Source organism: Numenius arquata, chromosome 6 (assembly GCF_964106895.1).
Source record: "Numenius arquata chromosome 6, bNumArq3.hap1.1, whole genome shotgun sequence".
NCBI classification, from domain to species: domain Eukaryota; kingdom Metazoa; phylum Chordata; class Aves; order Charadriiformes; family Scolopacidae; genus Numenius; species Numenius arquata.
In genome coordinates, this window is record NC_133581.1 from 8,745,034 (window position 1) to 8,772,542 (window position 27,509).

The following is a 27,509-nucleotide window of genomic DNA, read 5'->3' on the forward strand; positions in this document are numbered from 1 at the left end:
GGGAGTTTGTTCCAGCCCTGGGTGACAACCAGATCTTCCTCCTTCACTCCCTTGTGTGTGGAGGCAGGACAAAAGCGTAGGGACAAAGGACATGTATCTTCATGATTCTGGGGCTGTCAACGGCCAGTCTTGGCTCCTGGTAGCAGCCAAAGGTGGCTGGAGGACCTCTGGGCTCTGAGGATGAATGGCAGCTGGGCTTTTGCAAACATAACCCCATACAGTCCCATCCCAGTCACTGCAAGGGGAGCAGCAACCCACAGCCCAGACACCCTGTGCTGGGCAAAATCCAAATAGCTCCTTGGAGGGTCCCAAGAGCTCAGTATGATGGAGCAGGCTACACAGAGCACCCCAAAATTAATCCACTCCATGGCATATGCAGCTGGTTGGGCTGAGCTCACCAGGAACGAAGCTTTTGACTCAAGCGTGCCATTTTCGAGCCCCACGTTATGACTTGTGTATTGCTCTGCTTTGGCCTGAGTGTCCTGCTGCTGGGTACTCGCGAAGCCTCCAAGGTCTGAGAGGTCTCTGTTTTATTTATTTTTTTTATTTTTTGGGGGGGGGGGGGGAATGGTTTACCCAGTTGCAATCTTGCTCTTTTTTCCCCCCTCGCCTTTCAGGACAGTGCCTGCTTTCTTCCTAAAGAGCTTGCATGCTCCGAACCAAAATGTTAGCTCAGCTGTAACAGATGGATGGATATGGGTATCATGTGGCAACTTAATGAATAATATCTATCACCTAATTTCCCGAAAGTTGGCATGTAATGAGGCTGGTGCCATGATTATTACCTCTGTAAATCATGACTTTAAGATGATGACAATCCCTCCTGCCCCAAGGATACAGGACAGCCAGACAATGATGTACATTTAATTGCTGTGCGAGAGAGGCAATGTGTTCGGGAGCATGCCATTGCCTCTAAATTATCTTCTGCAGCACAGACGCTAGAGGAGATTAGTGCAGATTGGAGGGGAGGCAGGGCCCTGCCATGCCGTGAGGTGCTGTGTATATGTGTGTGTTTATTCACTTGAGCCAGCCGGCGGTGGTGGTGTGGGCTGGCCGCGGTGGGATGGAGGTGTGACTCCCAGGTTCGTCCCTCTCAGTCTCTCCCCGGGACTTAGTAAGCAGTGGATGGAGAGGGGATTGCTCGAAACTGCATAGAGATGCTTCCTTCATTTTTCTGATGGGTGTTTGTGGTTGTTCAGCCTGGAGAAGAGAAGGCTCTGGGGAGACCTTATAGCAGCCTTCCAGTATTTAAAGGGGGCCTACAGGAGAGATGGAGAGGGAGTGTAGCGATAGGACGAGGGGTAGCAGTTTTAAACTGAAAGAGGTGAGATTTACATTAGATATCAGGGAGAAATTCTTTACTCTGAGGGTGGTGAAGCACTGGAACAGGTTGTCCAGAGAAGTTGTGGATGCCCCATCCCTGGAAGTGTTCAAGGCCAGGCTGGACGGGGCTTTGAGCAACCTGCTCTAGTGGAGGTGTCCCTGCCCATGGCAGGGGGGTTGGATCTAGATGATTTTAAGGTCCCTTCTAGCCCAAACCATTCTTTGATTCTATGAATACTTCTGTGGACAGAGGACTGTGACCTCCCAAACAGCGACCTTGGCTTGGAGAGTGAAAGCTGCCAAACCTCTGCCCAAACCTCCTCCCACTACAGGAAATCTCTGCCCCTGTTTTCTTCCGACCGCAAACCATGGCTAGCCATAAAGCAGAGCTGATGCCCACATTGTGGGCTCTCAGCTTGCTCACGTGGCTGCTTCCCAGCCAAGGGAGGCATCCCTACTTGCAGTGCTCCCCCCCCCCGACTGTCTTGTTCTTCATTAGTTGATTGAATAACCACTCCTAGTAAAATTACTACTCTGTTGGGCTTTTAAGGTGTCTTTCATTAGGTGCTATGCTATGACAGTTGACAGGGATGAATCAGATGTTGCAGCTGATCCTTGGAAAGCAGCTACTGCCAGCCTGCCTGTACTGCTGGTTAGTGTTGCTCTTTTTTTGCTATGTTGCCTCCCCTTGCTTGAGTACTTTTTTGTGTTTGTTTAATTTTTCTTTTCCTTTTAATTCTGCCCCCATCTCCCTGATGCACCGATCAGCATGGTTACAAGCTGGCTGGATGTGGGGCAGAGCAATGGACACGCTGCTGCTCTAGTCCTCTCCTCCACTCCGGCACTTCTGAGCCATGTGATGAGCAGAGGTGACAATAGCCTTAAAGCTGTGACAGTGGCTGCTTTGGGTCAGCCTGAAGATCCCCCTGGCCTGAAGTCTTGTCTCCAGCAGTGCCCGGGGGAATTAAAACTAGGGCAATGTGTTGATCACATACGATGATGTGTTTCCCTACAATATTTGCCCAGCCACCAGTGATTTGCAGCTCGAGGACTTCCCAAGCCAGGAGTGTTACCTTTGGGTTTGGTGGCCCCTGTGCAGCCACCATCAGCAGCATCACAGCTGCTTCCAGTTCCTGCAGCTCAGCCCCGAAACCCAGATGCTCACCTGCTTTGCGGGGAGATGGCTGTAAAACCAGCAATACTGTGACTGCCTGGATAATGTGAGCAATAGGCCCGTTTCCACAGCCACCCACTGTATGGGATGGGACTGTTCAGCTGTGTGACAGTGGCTGTCTGTTGCAGGGGAGCTGCTGAGATGCTGGGAGGGATGGAGCACCCTCCCCTATGAAGACAGGCTGAGAGAGCTGGGGCATTTCAGCCTGGAGAGGAGAAGGCTCCGGGGAGACCTCATAGCAGCCTTCCAATATCTGAAGGGAGCCTACAGGAGAGGCAGAGAGGGACTCTTTGTCAGGAAGTGTAGTGACAGGACAAGGGGTAACGGTTTTAAATTGGAAGAGGGGAGATTTAGATTAGATATTAGGAAGAAATTCTTCACTGTGAGGGTGGTGAAGCACTGGAACAGGTTGCCTAGGGAAGTTGTGGATGCCCCATCCCTGGAAGTGTTTAAGGCCAGGCTGGATGGGGCTTTGAGCAACCTGGTCTAGTGGAGGTGTCCCTGCCCATGGCAGGGGGGTTGGAACTAGATGATCTTTAAGGTCCCTTCCAACCCAAACCATACTGTGATTCTGTGCTCAAAGAGGAGACCCATGGTGCTGGTGGACCCCGGCATGTGCAGGAGGGTGGCATGCCTGAATTAGCCTCTTGTCCCTCTCTTATGCTGGCTCCCCCAGTGGTGACCCGTGTCATCCTCCTCTGGCTATGGCCTGCAGGGCTCCCAGCTGGAAACGTGGGCAGGACCTGCAGAAGGAAGGCGAGGGAGAGAGCAGCCTGCAGGAGCGCAGAGCCAGAGGGGGCATGTGCAAGTACTTTGATTATATCCTTCTGTGGTTCCGTGAGCAGCCACCTTGGGAGCACCCTCGGGTTTGCTGTTCCCTGAGGGCTTTTGCAGCCAAAAAGTGGCCTGGAGCATTTCTTTGCTTTCGTTCCCCCAAGGAAGCAAACACCATCCTGCCGGTGCTTTGCAATGTCAGAAGATGCTCTTGTACCTGCTGGAAAGATGCTATCTGCTAAAGCGATGCCGGCCATGCCGATTGATTTCCCAAAGTAACATCAGTTTCTTCTCTCTAATTCTCTGCGGTGAATTGGCTGCTGTTGGTCTGAGCCAGCGCTGAGCCTTTTTGTCACTAAAGACATTGTAGTGCTTATGGCATTAGCGGTTACATAAGCTGACTGTCTCCGAGGGGGCTTTGCCCTGCCGTGATGCTCCTTTAGGGTTAGGTAGGAGCCAGCCGGGGAGCGGGGGGACACACATCTGTAGAAGAGAGACTCACTTGAACTTAACACACCCCGCAGGAAAACCTGGATTTCAGAGTTTTCACGTATTCTTTCTGGCTCCGCAGATTAGAGGGGGACCGTGGGAAAGCTGCCAGGGCCTGGAGATCAATCCAGCCTTTGTAAATCCTTTCATCTGACTGGCGGCTTCATACAATTGAGTATTACCCAGTTTATTATTGTTGGTTGATTAAATTCCTGTTGGTCAACACAAATAGTGCTGCGCAGGCTGTGCGTTCCTGGGATGGAAATTGGCATTGCAAAGCACTTCCTAGAGAAAGGCAGGGACGACCTGACATTTAAAACCACATTCAGGGGACATTTGGGGGGGGGAGGGAAACGGGGGAATAGGACAAATCCCTCCATGCAAGTAACTTCCCAGGCATTTCTCCCGTGCCTGGTGGAGGCTGAGAGTGTGAGGGTCGGGTCCCTGCTTTTCTGGCAGCAGGGACAAGTGGCCTTGGCTGGGGTGCACTCAGCAAGTCCCTGTGTCTGGAGGGTGGGGGTGGATGGATGGTGCGTGGTGGACCCACTGTGTACAACTGGGATTAATGGGATGAAATTAGGCGAAGGAGAAAGTCATCAGGAAACGTTTCCTCAAGGTGAAAGCTATTAGGGCTGCGGCACAGTTTCTCAAGGGAAGGTATGGGCGCTTGTTTACTTGGGTCATGTTAAAATGAGAAAAACCTGGCTTTGGGGAGGAGATGGAACATATCAGTGGCTTCAAGGAGCTCTAGGGAGACAATGACCCCCCAGGAACAGTGCATTTCTGGAAGGGATGGAGGGGGCTGGGAGTGGGAGTTTTGCCTCTCTACAGGGAAGGTTCTTCAGCTGAGGTTTGAACTCGGGAGCAGGGGGCTGCTGCCTGGCCAAGCAAGCCGTTACTGGTGAGCCGGCTGCAGGGACCTGTCCCGGTGTGAGGCAGGGCTCTGGTAGGCCCTGGAACAGCACTCCCCAAACTTGTTGATCTTTCGAAATACTCTTTCCAAATACTGCCTGGCTTGTAAGAAGGAGGGCATAGGACATCTCTCTTAAGAGTGGGAGTAACTGGCAAACAAAATAGTTTGGAAATCTCTGTGCTAGATAGCCTGAAACATCTTTATGCTTTTATGAACGGTATTACCCTGAACATCCGTGTGTTTTCCTACCCCATCCTGTGCCTGAACCAAAGCAACCCCTCTTTATCCATGGGTGTACTGATTTGTTTCCCATCTCTGTGCAATGTGCACCCCTACAAAATGAGCCCACCTAGTTATTGGGAGAGGAGATGGGAGTTACCACCTAAGATGTCATTTTAAGACTACTAAGCACAGGCTTTAGGGGGGGGCTGTGCTTAGTAGTCTTTTTTTTCTTTTATGCTTGTAATAAAGAGCTATCTTGTGGAAATAAGACAATCATCTTCTCTCCCTCTACTTGTTCTCAGATAGTTCTGAGATGTGGATGCAGAGGAGCTCCAGGAGATGCCTGGAGGTGATTGGGAAGGGTTGGGGACACATTCATGTCAGGGTCCCTTTCCGTATCCCTTCCCTTTGCCCTGGCTCTGCCATGACGTGTGTAACCAGAGCTGACTCACGAATGTGACCCTAGGGAGCGAGCAGGGGTCCGTGCTGCTGAGAGCCCCCTCTTCAAGGCTGAAATGCAGAATATGCGTTAGAAGGCCAACACGCAGAGGTGGATCCTGCAGGCACCTGTGAAGCCAAGAGCGAGCTGTGGAGGTGGTGTTGGAGAGCCAGAAAAGTACACGTTAACCCGCCTTGCGGGGAGCGGTCAGCCACCAGTCCAAAGGGCTTGAGTGAGAGGTAATAAACCTGTTAATAAATAACAGGGAGAGCAGGCTGCGTTGCATAGTTTTAATTTCTGACTGTAACCTCAGGGAAATGTGGTAAAAGTTTGCACAGTCCTTTTGCAAAGGCGTAGCAAGCACTCGTTCGGCTTGTGGGAGCAGAAAGTCTCCTCTGATCGCCTGCTGTCTGAATGGTTGTGGGACTGATTTTATTAGCCCCAGTGGCCAAATGCCTGGGCTCCTTGGCTGCCCCAGGCAAGGTGAGGACGCAGTTGCCTGCTTTGCTCTGATCACCAGGGGCTGGTCCTGTGGGATGCTCCCAGCCGCCTTCCCTCGCAGCAGCCGGGGTTGCTCAGCATCCCCTGGAAAGGGTCGGTGCTGGCAAGGACCAGTTTTGTAGGTTACTTGCTAAATCTCCTGGCTGAGAGTGATGGCATGGACAGTTATCAGGAAGACTTATCTGAGGATTGACTAATATTTCCTATTTTTATTGTAGTAGCGTTGTATAATTAACTTACTTTAAAACAGGTTTTGTTTCCTATTGTCTCATTATTTCAATCCAGCCCAGTGATACGTGGTAATCTGCTCCTCCATCTTGTTTCTACTCCCTTTAGACATCGTGCAGTTAGGAAATGCTTAGCTATTGTCTAGCCTTTCTTTCCAGGCATTAATTATGTTTACTGTATTCAGATTCTTAAGCCATACCATGTGTCTCTCGCTTAGGTATCTGGAGTCCCTGTTCTGCTCAGTTTTGGGTTATAACATATTTGTGGCTGGCCTGCTGCTGTTCCCAGCTGGCCCTGACAAAACCCGTGCCGGTTTGGCGTAGCCAACACGTTACACTCAACAGCCCTTCTGCTGTTTAATTTCTTTTAGCTCGATCCCACGGCAGGGCAGCGGGTGCAGGCAGGAGGGGGCTGCAAGGAGGAGATGGGGCATCGCTGCTTTCCACTACGAGGATTTCCCTCCACCCTCGTGTAAGAACACAGGCAACAGTCTCTGCTCCGTCTGTGTAATTTGACGGCACGAAAGGTCTCCTCTGTGACCCAGGTTGGGTTTTTTGGTTGAAATTTTTCTCAGGTGAAAGCTGGCAGGGGTTGGATTCATGCCATCTTCCAGCTTGACACTGAAGGACTGTGCAGTGAATTCGCTGTACATACTTCACGTATGGCTGTTTTTCCTGTCTCTACCGAGTCCTTAAAGAAGAAGACACACCTTCCTCCCGTGGTTATGCTGCTGTTGGAATGTGTTTATCAAAAGTGTGTTAAATTACTAGGCAATTGCAGCACGTAATGTTTAACTACGGTCTGCAGCAGGAGAGCGCGAGGCTGAGTGGTTTTCTGCAGCTGGGGGCAAAGGAGGAACCAGACAGGGGAAGAGAGAAGATCCAACCCAGAATGTACCCCAAATCAGTGGGGACCACAGGGGTGGAGGGGAACGGGGTCCCCTTGGTCCTCTGGACTGCAACAGAGCTTTGCTTCCCAAAACACCGGCTCGTGGGGAGGGACCAGCACAGTAAACCAGATAATTGCAAAATACACATAGACCCAAACCTGAACTACGGGTGAATGCTGGGACCTGTGCAGGTGCCCGTCCCAGCTGGTGGGAGCCACTGGCTCTACAACTGCAGTTATTTTTGGTAAACAGGACCGGGCGCAGGGTTTCTGCCTGCACTTTGGCGAGGCTCCGTGTCCTCGGCCATAGAAATTTGTGTGTCTTGGACACAGACGCACACAACCCCCAACTCCAGAAGAGCTTAGTGTGCAGGGATTTAGACATTCCCTGGTGATTGCCTTAAGCCATGGGCTTGCAGCTATTTTAGGCTTTCTCCCTTTCTCTCTCTGAGGGTCTGACCAGAAATTTCATCCTGAGCTAAAAATTGCATGAAATTGGATGCCTGTGTTAAAAATGCTCTCTTGATAAATCAGCGTTTTCCTGTGAAAAACTGCTTTACCTAAAAATTCCCCGCCAGCCCTGGTCCCAGGTATTGCGGCAAGAGTGGTGACACCAGGAAATCCTGCATCTTGCTCGTCACTCGGGTAAGAGCCCTCCCCCGCCAGCCCCAGGTGTGGGAATGAGGTTTATTACCATACTGCCCGGCACGTAAATGCCAGCCATAACTGGATAAATGCTTTTTTTCTGGAAAAAGGCCAGCAATTTTTAACACCTTTGCTACCTTGCACTTTTTTGGGCTCAGGGGGAGAGATGGAGGCAGCCAACGCTGGGGCTAAGGATGGGATGCGGGGCAGCCTGGACCGGGGTGGGGGGGTGATACAAAATTCCTGGGCACACGGGGGCCCTTCAGCGAGCGCTGGGCTCTGGCGGGCCCCTGGGTGGAAGGACTTTGATCTCACTCCAGCCTTTTCCCACCGAGGCATCCCTTTTGAACGCGTTCCTGCCGTGAGCGGCAGACAAAGGCGAGGGGAGCAGGGAAGAAGAAGGGGGGGCTGTTTACCCTCATCAGGAATGGTCGAGTGGCCCGAGTCAATAGAGCCTATTTTTCATTAACCTAATCATTACTTTTTTTCTCACTGCCAATTAAATTTTTCCTGTCAGCACCCAGAAGGACATCATTTGCATCTGTGAGATTTTTTTATTTTTTTTTAATAGTGGGCTTCCTGAACATGGTGGGGGTATTTGAGGAGTGGAAATTAAAGTTTAATTTTTCTCTTGATGGAAGAGGATTTTTGAGTTTTAATTATCACACAGCTTGGATTCCTGACGGTTGAGGACCGCATTGGAAATGCTGGTTTCCATTGTGCGGAGTGGATAATTATGCAGCTCTCTCCCAGGCTCGCTGCGTTTATTGTCCAGAAGAATCTTCCCAAGCAAAAAGGGGGAACAGATTTACAACCTGAAATGCATTTTCAGAGCCTGCAAAAGTTTCAACTTGGTGTTTGCAAAGGATGACTTTTGCAAATATTTAAGATCTTCTTATTTACCCTTTTAACAAAAAAAAAAAAACCACCTCATCGATTAATCTGGTAATCTGCCTTTCCCCCCACAGGTTGCTTGGGAAGTAGTTTTGTAAACTCAAGAGAGCCCTTCTGCAGCTGGACTGCTTTGTGCTATCGGTTTCTAAGCAGGATTCCTTCGAAGGCAGTGGGAATTTCTGCATAAAACCTACTGGCCCATTTGTATGTACAATGTCGAATATAAGATTTATAGCCATCTGAAACTTGGCAGTGCTTCTTACCTAGGAGGTAATGCTCGTTTATCCGGGAGAAAATGTTGAAGGATTCAAACAAATCTAAAATTTCAAAGCAAAACTCACAACTGTCCTGTTTCACAAGGCTTTGGATTAACCTGATGTCTTTCCCACAGGCTTTTGAACCACAGATGGCTAGAAGTTTGCCATAAAAACGGAGAAATTTCAGCAAAGGTCTTGTCAAGTACGGTGAAGTTTTTGCAACTGCAACAACCCCGCCAAATCTTTTGAGGGTGGGATCAAAGCTGCATGTGTTTGGGTGGGTTGGGATCTGGGGGCAAATATCTTGGGCAGCTTTGGTCAGTTTGATGAGTTTAAAGAGAAAAATACTGATTGTGGAAGCTCACAGTTTCTCCTTGCTGAGAGGTGGAGCAGCAATTGTGCAAAATGGAAACCAGAGACCACATTCTGGGATACACTTACATTCATTTCAGTGGATTTGCAAGAGGTAACTAACAGGGCAGTTGGGTGTGAAAATGTTTCAGATCAGCCTGTTTTCCAGAGTTTTCTGGCTGTGACAGAGTGACAAAGGGCTCTGAACCCAACTTGACTTTCATTTGTAACTCTTTTTGGTTTCAATAGCGCAAACTCAAGAGTCTTTGGGCCTCTGATAGCTACCTTCCTATCTTGAAAGACCATGTGGTTGGTTGGGGGAAGGTAGCAGTTTATTATGGGGGGTTCCGGACTATTAAAATAGTTTAGGACAACCTGGTATCCATTTGCCACATACTTAGTTTTCAAATCAGCACCTTTGTACTTTCTCTTGTGCTGCCCAAAGACTTGTAGACATGGAGATGGCAGCCTTCTCCAGCCCCTTCCTCTGTCATGGTGCCTACGAGCCTTGACCATAGTTGGACTGTCAGTGCTGCTGATCCTGTTTCCTAACCCACATGGTTTCCTGGCATTCCCCAGCTTGTCTGCATTCACTGAGCTCCTCTTTTTTCAGCTCTTTTGGCTAGAGACCATATGTTGTTCCTATGGTCATACCGAGCCTCGTGCATATTGGCCCTCTGTGATTTAGGACTGTGAATTTCCGGGGAAAAGCTAGAAATGGTAATGCTAAAACATAAAAACTCTTTTTTGGTGAGGGTACTAACTCTTGAAATCACCCGGCTGTATTTTCAAACAGCCAACTGTTTGCAGTACAACCTTTTTATTGCAAACTTCCCATTAGTATCAGAGGGCCCTACCCCGGCTCTTGTTCTTCTCCACGCGCTCTTGCCAGCCCTGCTTTCTTCTTTGCCAGCCACCAGGCAGTTACATGGGATTTTTTGCAGGTGATGAAAAACCAGACTGCATGGACGGTTTCAGATTACTGAATCTGACATGCCAATCAAAGGCTGCTTAGGGATTTCATTTTTGCCTTCAAATAATTGTCATGCTTGCTTTCTGGAATTTAAGTGAAATAGCCACAGATTTTCTCATGTGACATTTGTACAGGGTAGGCATGGAAAACAGAACTGTAGGGCTCCTGGGGTCACCAAACCCATCCCTTTGCCCCCAGGCAGACTCAGCTCTACCTAAACTGATCCTTACAGATGTTTGTCTAAGCTGCTTGTGAAAGCCATCACCAATGGCAATTCCACCATCTCCCAAGGCAATCTCTTGTAGCCCTTAAATATCCCTGTTACTAGAGAGCTTGCATTTCCTGGGTGGACATGGAGAACAATTTATTCACTTCATCTTTTTTTGACAATCATTTATGTATTTGAATCCATTACTCCATCTGTGTTTAGTCTTTTCTTCTCCAAGCTAAACAATCTATGTTCCTTCAAGCTCTCCTGCTAGATTATGCTTTCCACACTCTGACCCTCCTTATTTCTCTCCTGAATTCCTTCCAAGTAGTCCGCATGAGTCTTGAAGCGTGATGCCTAAAACTGGACACAGATCCCCGTTCAAGATCTTTAATAGCACTGATGAAGGAGGATTACTTCTCCTGTTTTCTTGTTTAGGAAAGCCTGAGAGACCTGGGTCTGTTTAGCCTGGAGAAGACTGAGAGGGGATCTCATCAATGCTTATAAATATCTAAAGGGTGGGTGTCAACAGGATGGGGACAGACTCTTTTCAGTGGTGCCGGGTGACAGGACAAGGGGCAAGGGGCACCAACTGGAACACAGGAAATTCCATCTCAACATGAGGAAAAACTTCTTTAAGGGTAACAGAGCACTGGAACAGGCTGCCCAGAGAGGTTGTGGAGTCTCCTTTTCTGGAGATATTCAAATCCTGCCTGGATGTGTTTCTGTGCAACCTGCTTTAGGTGAACCTGCTTTGGCAGGGGGGGTTGGACTGGATGACCTCCGAAGGTCCCTTCCAACCCCTACAATTCTGTGATTCTGTGATTCTGCATTGCAGTGTGATCCCAAATACTGCTCTTGCCCCATCGTGACACTGATTCGCGCCCAATTTATGAGCCGCAATAGCCCCCAAGATCCTTTTTCACAGAGCTGCTGTGTGTGAGGAGTCAAAGGATGCTGCCACAAAAGCTGAGGTCAACCTTGGCAGAGTCTTTGAGCATTGCATGCTGGCAGTGGGATGGGCTTAGCCTTTGGGTGCTGTTGTAGAGACAGGGACAGTGGCTGCCGTAGCAGTAGCCAAAGTCAGGTGGGAAGGGTTGGATTTTGGAGGTGGGAGGGAGGAATTAAGTAACTGGATTGAAAGAGGTGGAAATGAGTACAGCCTGTCCCCTTGGTTTCAGGGTTTTTCCCCTGGGACCGTAACCTCTTGGTGACTTCTAGAGCCTGCAGCGTTCGCCGAGGTGCCCCCAGAGGGAAGGTGCGGAGCAAAGCAGGCTACTTTTTCTGAAGCATCCACACCATCCCAAACGTTTTGAGTCGTTTGTAGCCAGTGGAAAGCCCCTAATCGGCTTCGGGGCTTTTTTTGACCAGGTCACGTGACCGTGCTACCAAGATTAAAGCAGCACGAGGAAGGAAAAGAGGCTTAAACAGCTGAGGGTGCCTGGCAGGTCATTTTAACCTTTTCATAATCATTAAAGCTGCAGAATCCCATTAGCAGTGAGTGACTTGCAGCTCCACTCCCCAGACGAGTGCTGGTGACACAACATTCTGTTCACCTCTGCCTTCCCCCAAGAGAGAGTCCAGCACAACTGGCTGGTAGGGCCCGAACTCCAAGCAGAGGGTCTGGCTGTTCCTTCCAGTGCACCGAGGAGTCCATCACACCAACGAGAAGCAACCCATGGGTCTATCAAAAGCAGAGGGTTTATCTCTCTGTGTCTAAAATTAGACTTTCTTGGAAGGTCCTGCTTAGGCCATACTGTGGTAGATCAGCCCTTGTCCATCTGTGGCAGTAGTAGAGAGGTACAGGATAAGGAAGATTATGATGATCTCCTAATTCACTGCTTTGGCACTGGTCAACGGGATATGGCTTTACACTGCTGGGGTCGGTGACAGCAGGAGATGCTGCACTGCTGCAGTGCAGCTCTGACATGGGAAGCAGAGCTTTTTGGATGGAGCTATGTTGACTAAGGCACACGGCAGTCAAAGAACCTCCAGTTTGTTGGTGTTACTCATCTTTTCCTCTCTTGCAAGTTTTCACGAGCTCAGCATCACATCCAGTAGTCACTGTGGTCTTCCCCTGTCCTTCCTCCAGCTTCTGCATCTTTTGTTGTCTCCCTTCGTATCAGCTAGTAAGCATTGATAGAGCAGTAGTGGTACCACAGTGTCTGGAAGGGAGGATCACCCTGATCCACCTGCAATTTGAGCATTGTCCTCCTTTCTCTAGAATTGCCCTTTCTGCGCTCAGGCAATCCTTCATTGAGTCCATCTACGTGGTTGCACAGCAAATGTCTTTTTAAAGAGGCCAAAGAAAACCTGAATTCGGCCTGGTGCCACAGGCTGTGATGGGTATTGCAGCACCTGGAATTCATCCAGAGAGCGCCTGCTCCCTCAGACAGTGCAGGCTTCCGTGTGCAGGGAGCAAGGGGGGATGTAAATCAGTTTTCCTCTGTTACATGTACACCAGGCAAGACTGTCTGGCTGTGTGTGTCTTGGACGTAAATGTTTCTATCACTGTGTTTGCTTATTGCATCTAATTACAGTCTTTCTACTGTTGCTTGAAAGCTCATTCTGAGGCTGAACCTCAAAAAAACTCACGCTGATTGTTCTCAGAGCGACGCCCACAGTCAGGTGTTAAAACACAACTTGTAGAACAAACGCAATCTTTTCCTTGGTTGTTTACCTTCAAAATCTCTGGGGGATAGAAGGAAAGGCTTCCAAGATTTCCCCAGGAAACCTGGACAAACAGTCGTGACTCATAATCAGGGCTGAGCTGGTCTGCTGTGCAGGCAGCACGTGGTGATGGGAGTGCATCTGAGCGACCTGGTGAAGGTGCCATCCTCTGCAAGCAGGCTTACAAGGAGACCTGTAGAAAGCCCTGGAGAGCCGCAGCAGCACTGCCTGTTTTTGCCCACTCCCAGCAGCAGAAGAGCAGGTAGTGGTTGTCCCCCTCAGGAGAAGGGAAGCCTGGTGTCAGACTACAAGATAGGGAGGTGTTTCACCACCTTCTCGTTAAGCAGGTTTTACAGGTTGAGTGGGTTAGACATCCAACAGGTGATCTCCAACGGTTCCTGCTGTGCTATGCAGTGATAGAACGACTGACCCAGGGAAGATTGTAACGGAAAGGTCACCCGAGTAAGGGAGGAGAAACCGGTGGCCACTTTCTGATGGGACAAGACAGCTCTCTCCCGGCTGCGCTGCAGTAGGTGGGCACACACACACGCACAAGCTGCTCCTTCCCTATCAGCTGCTTCCTAATGAAATCCCGATAAGATATCAGGAGCTCTTGAGCTCCTGTTGACAGTCGTCGCGGGCAGATGTTTTGCTGTGCGCGGAGATGATGTCATGGCTGGAAGTCGCAGTAGTGAGCTGTAAAAGCTGAAGTCAGGAGAGACCTTATCAGACTGTTACAGACCGACTTGAGGCCGCTAAGCTCCCAGACAGGCCTAATGGACTGGAACTGAGTCGGGAACGTGCGGTCCTGAAAAACTTCAGAGCTAGTGGTTACAGGCTCGCTATGAAATGTTAATTAAATGGCTGCAGTGGCATATGTTCCATCCCGCCAGATGCAGCACAGCACAGCCGTGTCGCCAGTGCGTAACCACTGCCTTGTGAGAGTTAAAGAAAACGTGTATTAGTCTGAGACCAGATTTCTTTGTGATTGGACTGAGAACCCACCTCTCTGTTGTTTTGGCTAGCGTTTGGATACCTCTTCTATACCTGAGCTATCACCTGCACCTTGAAAACAAGGCCTGATCCTACCAGTCTTATTCAGACAGGTGTTCCCATGGGTGGCTTTGGATGCTAAATATGGGCCTTCTATTTATTGAGCACAGTCTGAGGCAGTGTCTGTTCAGCAAAAGTGTGCTGCAGCACCTCAGCTATGGAAATAACCAAGATTTGGCTTTAGTTCTCTTTCTGTAAGTGCCCTCCTGCCATCTCTGTAACGCTGCCTGGCAGAGTGCAGAGGAAACTTCTCCCTACCCAACCCATGGTGAATGAGGTGGTGGCACAAGAGGTGGAGCAGGTTGGTGTGGTTTGCTTGCAGAATATCTTGCAAAGCCGCAAAAGGCTGGGAGCTTCTGACTGCTGTAGACCTTGTTGCATATTCTCTTACCACGTCCCAAGGGAGACCCCAAATTGTGCCCACGCTCCTACTGGAGAGGCAGAGGAATTGGGATTAGCAGCATATGGTATTTTAGACCTGAGAGAAGAGGAGAGTTTAGGTCAGTGAGCTTCTTCACCTCACTGCTGGAATACTTCATTTGGCTTTTATGTGCCTTCTGTCTGCAGACCTGCCCTTCCACCCACTCTCATGCTTTCACAGCTGCGTTTAGTGATATTTTCAGTGGGGACGAGCTGGACTGGAGCCTGGGTGCCAGACTGGAGAGCTGCCTTTGTTCAGTGGGGACAAGGACTAATGTGGGGACAGGAGCCAAGTCCCTCAGACACCAGCAGCATCCTCCAGGTGCTGGAAGAAGTGGCTTCTCCCAGAGTCAGGGTGAGAATCACTGCAGAGCTAAGCGTGCCAAGGAGAACCGAGGAGCACACCTGAAAGCCCTGTGGTGGTGCCGTAGCAGAGGGCAGCACCTGCAAAGGTAAAGTAACTCAGCAGTGGCTTTGGGTGTCCCTGCTCACATTTGAGCCATCTGCTGAGTAAAGCCTGACGTGAAAACTTGCCTTGCACACCAGTCCGAAAGAGGACATTGGGAATGGGACTTGCTGGTAAGAGCAGAAAGATGAGGGCTGCCTAGTAAAAAGCAAGGGTGGTGGGTTTGTCCACCTCTCTCAATAATTTCCTTTAATGTCAATATAGAAAGAGATAGGAGTTTAATCTGCTTCCCAGCTGCTCTGAAAGAGTGCTGTTGCCTTAATAAATCAACTTCTTTACAAGATGTAACCGCTGGCCCATTTTTCAGCCTGCTTGTCTGTGTCAGGAAGCAAAACCAGCAGAGCAATACGAATCTGAAATATGGTGCTGAAGAGCAGAGGTGTTCCTATAACGAATTTCGATAACGAAACTGCCGACAAACAGAAAAATGTTTTATTGAGCACAGGTGAAGGCCTTTTTATGAGATGATCTTTGATGGAAGGGGAGGAAGCGAAAATGTCAGCATCCCATCAAGCGAAGGAGAAGGTGGCAGCTGGCTGCAAGGTGCAAACCTGGCAGAGCATCACTCCTTCCTGGGTCTTTCCTCCTTGGGTTTGGATTTGGGAGAATCCCTTTAGGGATGCTGCCTTGTTGGCAGGACATTGACAAAATATAGCTGTGCTTTGCTGTCTTAAATCATACATAGCTCCTGGGGAGAAAATGCAGCGGGAGGCAGCGGGTGTCCAGCCTCGTAGCTGGGAGTATGGGGCACCTCTGTGGTGCAGGTGGGGATGGTGCTGGAGTGGGGCACCACGGTCCTGACCTGCCAGACAGCACCCCATCAGGACACTGTGTCACCCCCTTTGTAGCAGACATTGAAAAGACAAATCAAACCTCAGTGGGATGACACGGAAGAGGAGTAAGGCACCTCTGTTGGCTCAAGTCTGCTCGTATCCTGTTGTTTCGTGTTGTCCAGGCTGGGTGTAGGGACGGTCTCGCTGTGAGAGAGTCCCGTTGGAGGCATCTCGACAGCGTCCTTGTCTCACAGACACCTACAGTAACCTTTTCTTGCACCTCTGCTGTGAACCGCCCTAAGTAAAGGGATTGCATTTTTTTCTTACATTCATTTCAGTGCTCAGGCCTCATTATGAAAGGGTCTTAAATAAAAGTGTCTCGATCCCAACCATGTAGCTTGATCCCAACCTGTGCCCTGCATTCTTGTGGTTTGGGGAAATGGCATACAAGGAAATAAGAACATTTGTTTTGCTACTGTCAAAATACATGTATAATTTGTAATATTTACCCCTCTGACAGATTCCTCTGAAATCTCAGATGAGAATCGGAAAGGTTCCAGTGTCTCCAAGTGTCTTTTAAAATGATGCTGTTCTGTGCTCTGCAGGCTGAAAGATTGTTTTGATTGTTAAAACAGTTTCTAATTTATTTTTTAAAAAAGCTTCAGGAGCCAGGCAGTTCTCTGCTCTCCCAGAGGCCATTGAGTTAAAACAAGGTAGAGTGATTTGTCTTCCCTCAATTTAGCTGTAATGAGTATTAAGTGGTTTATCTATGTGGAGAAAAGTTACTCAGCCAGATTACATCCAAGTTGAATTACACCCGGTTCCAGATGGAGTATATTTTTTAAGACAGTAAATCTTGCGGAGGGTGGATAATAGCAGTAATGCTCCTTCCTGGGCTGGAATGCGACTCTTCTACCTCTCGTGAAGATAATGTGCGGAGCTACATCCAATTAGTTTTTCAAAGGCTTTGCACAGAAACGGGACTTCAGGTTTTACGGCTCTGCGAGCAATTTAGCTTCAAACATTTACATTGTACAAGTGAGCGATGGCTGATGGTGATTATGGCTTTCATCCGTTTTGCTGTTGCGGGTGCAGGGCACGATGCCGGCTCTCTCCCCGACCTCCTCTTCTACACCAAGCGTGATGGCTGCGACGGGGAGGGTGTTGGGTGGAAGGTGAGATGTTTTGATGGGAAATTCCTTCTCTCTGGTCCCATCTGGTCCACTAAGACACCATTGCTTATGCAGCTGGTGCTTGCGGCCCCCAGGAGTAACTGGAGGAGGACATTGGCCCTGCTGGCATCCCAGGCAGCACCGAGTGCCAGAGCATCCTCCCAAAAATCTTGTCCTTGACCACCATCCTTGTCTGCTTCCCTGCTATTGTGCCTCCCCTTCACTATGCCACACTTCTGCAGAAGAGCCAGCTGGCGTGGTTGGCCGGCCAGGGCAGGGACAAGGTGTCAGGTCACTGGTAAGGCACCAGCAGGCCTGGGTGGACTTTAAGTTGGTGTCGTGAGGTGGTGGCTGGGTGGGTGTGCTGGGGATACACCCCAGCACCCAGGACTGGGAACTGCTTGTGCCACAAAGGAGAGTGCATTTGGGCTGGTGTAGGTGGAGCATTCTTCACAGCTGGCGGCAGGCTTTGACAAGGCAATGAGGACCATTTAATTTCTAATGAAGGGCATGAGGGGGTCTGAGCCATGAGTGATCCAGCTCTGCTGCCTCTCCTGGGTGAGTCAGCACAGCCGTACTTGCCCCATGGCTCTGGGGGAGGCAGGAGAGGAGGGAAACTCACTGATAAGAGGAAGGTCAGAGGCAGAAAAATGTTGGGAATGTGTTTCTTGATCTAACGTGGGAGAGACCCAGCCTGGGGTTTCGCTGCTCGGCTCAGCAGTGTTACTGCCTGCTGTTGTGAGAGTTATGGCATTTTTTAAACCTGAGATCAAGATGCAAATGGCTCATCTTGCACCTACCTCAACACAGGCAGGTCCAGAAGATGGAGGTGATTCATGTCTGAGGGCACAGAGAAGGTGGTGATCACTGTGAGCACTGTTTCTCAGCCTTTGCATGAGATGGAGCATCTTCTGCTGACAAAACAGCTCATTTGCTTTTTTCTTTTTTTTCTCAATATATTTTATGTTGCTGTGGGTGTTTCTGGCTGAGGTCAGACATCAGACATGGTTTGGAGTTGAACAGCGGTGTTTGAAGAATTCTAGCAAATCTCAGAGCAGGCTTTCAAGGCTGAGGGTAGCTGTGGTGTGCATTGGCTCCTGGGGATGTAGGGCTTGCCTTCCCAAGGAGTACCTTTCTTTTTGCAAGGGTTATGAAACCAAAGTGAGGAAATAATTCTCTCTCCACTTCCTTTTCTTTGGCAGCTATGCTCTGTTCTTTCCATCAGCCAACCAGACAGTCCTTGTAGCGTTCAGGACCTGAACACAACAGCTTCTGCATCACCATTTGTTGCTTAACCTTAGTTTGCTGTAGCTGTTAGCAGCACTGGAACCCACCACAAGCACATGTTGAAGAAGTTGCTCACCAGGTTCAGGTCCATTTTGAGTAACTTCCCACTGTGCTTGAACACAAAGCTGCTGGAGAGGACCTCCTGCAGTTTCTAGAGGACCTCCCACAGTTTCTCTGCTCTCCCTTGACACAGAGCTGTGAGACAGGGCTTGTTTTCATCAGAAATAGTTCCCATAAGCTTTTTTTTTTTTTTTTTGTTACTGTTCTTTGCACATGAGTGGTGTGGTGGTCCACTATATAAGCACTTAATAGAGATAAGAGAGTACAAGGGTGAGGAGCGGCACTGCATATAGCAGCTCCCTCCTGCTTGGGAAACAGGCTTGGACTGCTAAAGGGGCACCAGACTTAGTCAATGCTGTGGTTCTTGTGGAGCCCGTGTCTGTTACTGGCATCACATCGAGATCTTCTTTAGCATTATCTAGCGTTTTTACACTTGTTTATGCAAGTGCTGCTGTATGTGCAATTTATGCGCGCAGAGACTTTGCTCAGTCAGAGGGTTCCCAGGGAGGCGGGGATGGAGCCTCTCCTTTGACACTGCTTTGAACCTTCCCTGAAGCTGCTTTGAATGCCCAGGTACTTTGAGATAAAAATCAGGACCTGCTGTATCAGGATCGCTGCATTCGTTGTGTAGAGGCACTCGGCTCTGCTTCTGCCGCCCTGGCAGCATGTGGGTACCGGTGAAGCTGGAGGGCAGGTGGGGAAGGATACCGTATCTGACCAGATCTGCTGATGGAGGGTGTTGAATCCACTACATGAGTGGAAATGGTGGAGTCTCTGGTTGTCTTCAGACAGAGCTTGAGGCTGTTCTGGGAACTGTTTAGCCAAATGGGTTTTAATGGGCTGAACTTAGGGGTAAGTTAACAAAGTGTGGTCGCCTGGGGCACAGAGGAGGTTAGACCAAAGGGTCCACGGTCCTCCTGGCTTTGTGTTTAAGAATCTCAAATTCCTGTCTCACCCCGCTGGATGACAGGTTCATTACTAATTCAGCAGGTTGTTCAAGCTGATGCTGAAATCTTGCTGACTTAAGCACAGATCTGCCACATTCTACTCGGCACCTTTTGATACACACGGCTAAATTCACAACTCCCTTGACACGAGGCCTTCATGGGGAAGGTGCTATGGATTGATTGATCCTATAACCTACTTGGTTTGCCCTCTTCTCCTCTGACCTGGAGACTCCTCTTATGCTGGGGTGGTTGTTGGGCAGAGGGAATTTGTGGTCCCTGCAGCTGAAGGTGCTGTTGCTGTGAACCTTACCACCACTTACACTGTTCACTGAACTTACATAGCTGCCTACAGTGTCTTCTTAACCTTTTTCGTGAGGACTCATTTGGATTTCCTGGCTTGGGACAAAGCACAATCCAAACAAAAAAATGGGCAAGTTTCCTCTGAGAGTGTTTGTGCTTTAGATGGGCACTTGACTCCGATGCGTCCTGCTGTTCCTTTCTGTGCGGTTTGGCACTTGTCTATGGCAGCACTTTTTCAAGCATATTCCAATTTTTCTCTTGAACAGTCAAAGCACTCTCAGTGGTTAGCTGTAGCTTGCATGCTAGCTCTTCTGCTAAACTGCCCCCAGAGTGGCCAAGAAGCGGCATTCAGGCATGTGCCGAGTGCGTTCGGCAGCTACTGGCAGAGGCAAAGATAAGCTCTTTAGCTCAGAGCCAGCCTAAACCTCACATGTGTGCATGGACGTGTGTTCCTCTGCGCGGAGAGCCGTGGTGGGACCGATGGTCCTGAAAGGTGCTGGCAATCGACAACGTGCACCAGCATCATGATTCACACTTGGTGAGAAGTCCCTGTGGCTGAATAGTGGCTTTTGCAGTCACGCCGTAATAAATTAAATGAGGTAAAATATAATTCCATCTCGCATTTGTGTGGAAAGTGTTTGAGTTTTTTCAGATGCTTAAGCTGCAAAACTCTCTCCCTCTTTTCCTCCTGCTGTAACAACTCACAGCCTCTGCCACTGAAATTACAAGCGGAGGAGAAATTTTGCAAACATCCAGATGGATGGAAGGAAATATTGCAAACTGCTAAGCTATAATGAAAAAGGAGAAAAGGTTTCCCCAGGTTCCTTTAGCTGCTTCTCTGCAAAATTTGCAAATGTGTTGCTTCAAAGCACATTTCAAAACAAGAACCAGATGTTTTGAAGAGCGGTAAGCCACCCACCGAGTTCTCCAGCAAGTTATCTTCCACGCCAGGTCACCCTATCTGGTGTTGCTGTCTTACTGCAATGATAAACTGGCCATTGCATCCCTTCAGGTTGAATATTACCATTTTATGTCAGGGTAGTCTGTATTTTATTGTCCTGGTATTTTCCTGTTTAGTGTCAACGTGCTTCCACTAGATAAAACACGTCCTGGGTAGGCACTTGTTGTGTACGTCGGGCTGTGTACAGGCTGCAGCTCTTTGGCCTTGCCGTATACACATCTTACAGCACTGCGAGTTGTGGCAGTGACCTCCTTGTAGAGCTGTGCCAGCAGCTTGTTTTTGTGAGTTTTCCAGTTGTTTTTGAAAGAAAAAGGCAGGTGTGTGGAGAGGTTGTTTGTTCAAACCTAAAAGGAAACATCTTATTCTGTTGTTGAGCATTTTGGTGCATTTTAGATGAATGAGAATGGCTTTCAAAGCTAGGAAATTGCTTTTATAAAATTGTGAAACAGTATTTCAACTTCATTTTCCTTTCCTTCCCCGACCTCCCAACCTGGTGGCGGTGATATGGATTGCTGTTGCTGAATATCAGCTTTTTAGTGAAAAAAGCTTTTGGCAGAATCCCCTCCTCACCCTATACACTTGGGGTTTTATTCATTAGGTCTTTCTCAAACTTCCGCTCTGTGGAAGGCTGTCTGACAGTACTTGCCTGTAACACAAGAAGCTTAAATGTATTTTTTCTCTTTTCCTAAAGATTCGTCTTCCAACTATATCAGGCAACTTGAAACAAAAGTGAAACTTCTGGAGGATGACAACAAGCTTCTTTCCCAGGTAGGTGTTTTATTGCCTGATAGATATGAATGTGGCTCGGTTCTCCTGCTTCTGTACTGTTGTGTCTGACTGCCCACTTCAATGCACAAGAGCTTTTGGTGGATATCCTGCCAGGGGAAGGGCATAATGGTCTTTTCATATCAACCGCCCACTGATAGAGTTTGGTCTCCCTTTTTTTTTTTTTAAAAAAAAACCAAAAACCTCTGTTTGTGTCTGTGTGTGTTTCGGACATGCATTAACACCTCCCTGCAGAACACCTTGATCCACGGCTGCCCTCGGGGATGCTGTGGGGGTCTGGTGCTGCCTATGGCCTTGCTGTAGGGTTTTGTCTTGCTTGCCCATTTACATTGACTTTTGTCTTGTTGGCAGAGGAGACAGTAGCGAAAGGACAGCCTTGGGAATAGTTTTGTGTGGCGCTGGCTACCAGCTTTTTTTTAAGCTCTTACTTAAAACCAAACAGACCTCTCTAAACTGGCATTTTTTGCTTGCATCTGCCCTTCAAAGCCTATTCCACGTACTTTTGATCACTGCCGGTGCTTACCTTTCTGTGTATAGCAATGTCAAGCAGCAGGAAGAAAACAGTCATTCTGTCTGGTCCCCTGGGTCCCCTGTAAAACTCAGCACTTGGTGTAAACAGGGGCACCTTTGCTGAATTCAGTGAAACACTCTATTTAAACCAATGGAAAAGTTACCCTTTTTCCCTTGTTCTTTGCATCCTTTCACTGTTGTATATTCCCTGGCATTTTAAAGGGGTTTTTTCTATACTTTGCTCATACTTCAAGCACTGAGTTTCCCAGTCATTTTGTCTAAGATTCATTCCAGTTAGAAGGACTGGAAATAAAAAACCTCCCCTAATTTTTTTTTTTAAATACCTCTTTGCCGGTTTATGTTGTGCTGTTCTTTGCATTTCACCAAGTTTGAAAATAGACTGCTCCAGGATCGCATGTTTCAAAAACATTCCTATTTAAAAAAAAATAAAAAGGTTCTATGCTTACTGAAATTTCAATGAAATATTTTTGTCAAACCTTATTTTTACTGAAACGTACATTTTGACCTGACTGAGCTTTTTTTAAAAGATTATCCCAAATTTCCAGTGTACTCATTGGCATGGCTAGCAATGAAACAAAACTCACAGGACACTGAAAGTGTGCTCAACTCAACAGCTACTGAGTGGCTTCATGTACTAATCAATTGCTAATTTAATTTTAACTCCCTCTGTCTTTCTCCCGACCCGTCAGTGGGCTGGTGGAGGTCGAAACCCTGAGACTATTTAATTGGAGCTATTGATAAGCAGGCGGGCTACGTGTGGGCAGTTGGGATGCACATGGATTTGGGGATGGGCTCGATGTGCCCTTGGCCCAGCTTCATCCTGCCACAGCCGAGCACGTTACTCTGTGGGATCTGCCTTATGAGGTCACAAAAAAAGTCCTTGGTAATTAATGGGTGGTAAATTAATAGGGGCTGAATAGCTGCCTGGGTTTATTGCATCAGGAGGATGCAGCTCAGATAGTCTTGGGGAGCGTGAGCCTGAAGCATCAGCTCTTCACCTTCATGCTGTCCTGGGTGGGAAGGCTGTGCCTTTCCCCCCACAACTGCACAACTGTCCTCACATTTTGGGCTGTGTCACTGCAAACGTTTGAATCCTGAAGGGAGGGAAATGATCTTAAAATAGCTCTCTGCTCTGGAGAAGGGCAGACGCTTCTCTGGCAGCAACAGGCACCGATGCCAGCCTGGCTGTGATGTTCTGTGCAGCCCCTGTGTGATATCATAGTGGCTCTCCAAAAGGACCAGGATCCGACCTATTGTAGATCACACTCAGGAAATACCTCTTTTTATCATAAGCAGGGAGACAGCTCTCCTTGGGGCAGCAGAAGAAGCGTTGAAGCTTCCGTGGTCTGGGTGAGCTCCCTGGGAATACTGAGCTGCATCACCTCCAAATCTGCCATGCTACAAACCTAGATTTGGATTTTTTCTCTTTCCATGAGAAAGATGAGGCGAATCTGTATAGGCACAAACTCACATGCGTATGCACATGTTGCTCCCAGCACTTTTCCTGGAAAAGTATAATCCACTTACTGTATTCTTACTTGCTTCATCTGATTGGAAGGTGTTAGCTGTTGCCATCCGGATCTCAGGATAAGACTAGTCAAAAAAGATCCTGGCAAACTTTCTCCTGTTTTTAAAGTTGCCAGGTGATCCTGGCCCTTTGAACTCTGCAATGCCAAACTGGCTTGTCAACACCAAAGTCACATTTTAACTCGGCGTGGCTTTCTCCCTGGGAGTATTGACATTGCAATAATATTTGCAGTCTGGTGTCAAGAAGTTCTATCACCAGCGTGCTGAGGAGTGATGAAACCCGACGTCCTAAGTAACAAACAGTGCCTGTGCATTAAGGGATTAACAAATCAGTGCTGGTTATGGAAGTCTTCCTGGCTTCTCTCCAAGTCCTAAACATAGAGCTGAAATAGTGCTTCATCCGGAGAAACCTGAGAAGGCCGGTGCTGCGAATGATATTGCAAGCTTTACGGGAGGATTTATATTACAGTGGCTGGTGATACAATGCCCCTTTGCTGGCTGGTGCACCCTGAGCGAGATTTGTTGCTTTATCTTCTTCAGCATCTGGGGTGTGAAGCTATGCTGAGAGGTGGTGTCTTTGTGCCACCTTCAGGCATGGAATTAAGGTGGTGCAGGGGTCCCCAGCCTGCACTGTTTTCTCCTGTTTCCCGACATCTCCTTTTTTCATAATCACTTTGGAAGAAAATCTCGATGGGAGAGGTGAGAGCTCCAGCCTGTGCTGAGGTGGTTGCCCTGAGCGACATGTGTTACCTGCAGCGCGGGTGTGCTGGAATTCACACTTCTCCTTTTCTGGTGACTCCTTTGGGCAGATTAATGGCAAGAGCTTTTCCTCCCCATGGGAGATCAAGAAGTACCGTCTCACGAGCCGCACTTTGCAGTGGGAGGAAATTAAGTGGAGAAGTGGACATTATTTATGATAGCCGTACATGGATTTTTTGCGGTTTAACTTTTTTTGCTTTCTAGGGAAGGAAATGTGCATTTTCATTTGGGAAGAGAGCTGCTTCTGGCATTGCTAACCCATCAGTAATCATTGCTCTTCCCATTCTCCTTTCTCTGAGGAGAAAAAACTCCAGTTTTATACTTTTCTTTTACTCAGGTTTACACTGTAATGTTTTGTGATTGTAGCCATGTTAACTAGAAAGTCATGCTCTTGGATGGCATCACTGTGCTGGCAAGATCCCTGGCAGCAATTCTGAGAACACACAGCTTTTGTTGCCCTGTTTTATACTGGTTGGGGAGATGCTCGAGCGAATGCCACTACCAGAAAAGGCCCCTCGATGCCTGTTCACTGGTGGTGGTAGGTGTCTGTGGTATAACCACAGTGGCAAAGACCTCACAGAGCAGGTGAGGACCTCAGTGTCCTGGGTTTGATGGTGTCAGCCTTTCTCAGAAGCGTAGCTGGTTTCTGGAAGTTTTAGTCAAGGTGTAAAGAAGATGAACGTAAGCTCTGAGGAATGTTGGGTGTTGGCTTTGGAGAGCATCACAGGCATCACTTTTATAGTCTCAAATTCTCTAGGGAAGAAATGCACTAAGTTCTGCTGCGTGCAGGCAGTTAATCTATGCAACAGCATGTGGGAGAAGTCCTGTTTTTCCTCTGTGTCATTGTGGGGAGTGCCCTGGAGAGTTGGTGTTAACCTCTCTTTCATGGTGTCTGGTTGACTAGATGAGGGTACCTTTCATATTACTAAGATATAACCCCTGAGATGGGAGATCATATTTCCTTTCCGTTCCTCTGAGCTGGAGATGTACAAGCAGAAAATAGCAACCTCACACTGCCCCTTAAACTAAAAATTAATTTGTAATTACACCCTTTCCTCTCAAGATTAGAGAAACCCGTGTTTATGAGCTTCGGGAGCTCCGAAGGTCAATTCTGGTTAGTTTTATAACTAACGCATACATTTTAGAGATAATAACAATGACAAACTTCTGGCCATTCTTTCACTATTTCATTCATTATTTTGCATTTTCAGCTCATGTACAATGACAAGGATTGGGCACTTTGAACTGAAACTGAAGGTTATAGGCTTTGTGGACTCATCACCCTGTTCTCTCTCCTCAGTAACTTAGTCCTGTGCACCATGGGCTGCCTGTTGGGACTCCTTTTGGTTTATAGTCTCTGCTGAGCTGTGTCTGGATTTTCCCTTCAGAACAGGCAATTTCCTACTCAAAGATGCCCAGGGCATATTGCATACCTTTATTTAAAAAAGCCCAGCTTTTAACAGAGCAGATGTGTTGGGCGGGTGAGACTCTGAGTAACTGGATGTTTGACACTGAGGTCCTGGTGCATCTTTCAGGGAAAATTTCAGGTCCCCTGGTGCAGAGCAGAAATACACAAAATTCTTCTCTAGGGAGTGGAAAGCCCTTGGGATTTATGAGCAATGTCAAAGTATTTAATTAATATCACCAAATAGACTTCAGTATTAACAGCATGTCGCAGCATTTTAGTATCTGGCTGCTGAATGGGACTGAGAGCATCCCTGGAAGGTCTTGAAAACTGTGCTTAGTCTTATTTTCAAGAGACCGCATGCTTAGTCTGAATTAAAAGAAGGCTGCAGCTGCACAGATAGTAAAATAATAGTAAATAATGCCTGTAAACACTGCTATTAAAACAGAGCTGAGTTTTTTGAGTTAGGAGCTTCCATGGTAAGGGCATCTGCAGGCTGCCTCAGTTCTTTTTAACAAACATGCACTCAGCAGGCAGTTTCTAGCATATTGTTCTGAAAATGAGGGGGGAAAAAACTGAACCCCAGGATTGAAGAGAGCCTGAGAATTGTTAGCACTGCAAAGAACGAAGATGTACATGGGGTTCAGCGGAGAGCTTGATCTCTTCTTGAAGAGCAGAGGACGGAGAAGAAAAAGAAATTGCCCACCACGCACTGGCTGGCTCCAGCAGAATCGGAGTGCAATTTCCTCTGCTGTTTTATTATCAATGTCTCTTTTGTGCCAAGTCTGCCACTAACAATTCCTGCTTGTGGAGTTGCCTCTCAGCTCTCGGTCTTAATGTTTGGGCCTCTCCTTGAATTGAGGCTGTGGAGTTTTGTTGTGAGGCCATGGCTTGTGCCAGGAGCGTTGCACATGCTCACCACGAGCGGCACAAAATTACAAACCTGTCTTATTTCCCCAAAGCCTACCTACTGTTTGTGTGCAAGGAGGATAAGTATAATTGCTTTAATTTCATGTCTCGCTAGGGAAATTGGATTTTTTTTGTAATAGTGAGCAACTCAGACATGAAAGCTTTCCAGTGCATTTGGTCTCCATTTAAATTCAGAATACTGAAGGGGACATGCCCTAGGTTACTATATCACTGTCTTTATGCGCTGTTTAAATGTTTAGCTGCATATTAATTTTAACTAATCAAAAAGGAGATGCGTATTTGGGGCCTCATCCAAATATTCCTTTCAAGTCAACGGTGAGACTTTCTACAGGGCTCCATGCATTTTGGAATACAGCTCACGTAGAACCAGATTTTCATGAGACCCTCTCTCATGACCCTTTTCATGAGACCTTTCATGAGACCACTCTCCAAACTGATTTAGACCTTTAATTGCATTGTGTTGCTTACATGCATAAATGCAAAAAATGTTAACAGAATCCCCCAAATGTAGCTTCCTTAACTGTGACAGCACAAGCTTCAAGAAAACAAAGCATGCAAAACCAATTTATGTCCAAGCGTGTTTCATTTCACCTCCTTCCTTTATGAATTAAAATTACAAGACTGACCTGACCAATTTGCTATCAAGTAAGTGGACTTGAAATTTAAGTAAACGATATATAAGTATTGAATAGAATGTTTTTTCCCTCCCAAGTAGGAGATGTACAGTTTTATAAGAGCAGTTCAAAGATGTCTCTGAATTGCATCCAAAATACTTTCCAGTCCTTTAAGACAATGGAGTTCCTTCTGTTGACTTTGGACATAAGGGTCTTGGACTGCTACTTACCAAAATAAATATTCTCTTGGTATCCGTCTCTCATTCAGGAGTAGGAGCGCATCTAAAAAGCAGGATCAATGACAGAAATGAGCTTTTGCAACTTGTAATGAAAGCTGGATGGTGTACTGTGTGTTCTGGGGATTATCACCTGTGGAATCAGGGGATCTTATGAGAATGTCACCTGACACATATAAATAGAGTTCCTCAAAAACCTAGGAAATATAATTCAAGAAGTTCTGAATCCAGAAGTTGAAGAACAGATAGACAGAAGCACGCAGTGTTTGTGAAGTTACAGGAATTTGAGTCAATCATATAATTTCTTGCAATTTAACTCAAAATTGTTAAAGG

At 47.7% G+C, this 27,509-nt stretch overlaps 1 protein-coding gene across 1 annotated transcript in view; it reads left to right on the top strand.

The window, feature by feature from the left end:
* Positions 1-27,509, top strand: part of CCDC85C (coiled-coil domain containing 85C) — a 109,079-nt gene that overhangs the window by 49,090 nt on the left and 32,480 nt on the right. The window contains exon 2 of the mRNA XM_074149605.1: positions 21,080-21,156. Within this exon, the coding sequence (XP_074005706.1) occupies positions 21,080-21,156 (77 nt within the window). The remainder of the gene's footprint in view (positions 1-21,079; positions 21,157-27,509) is intronic.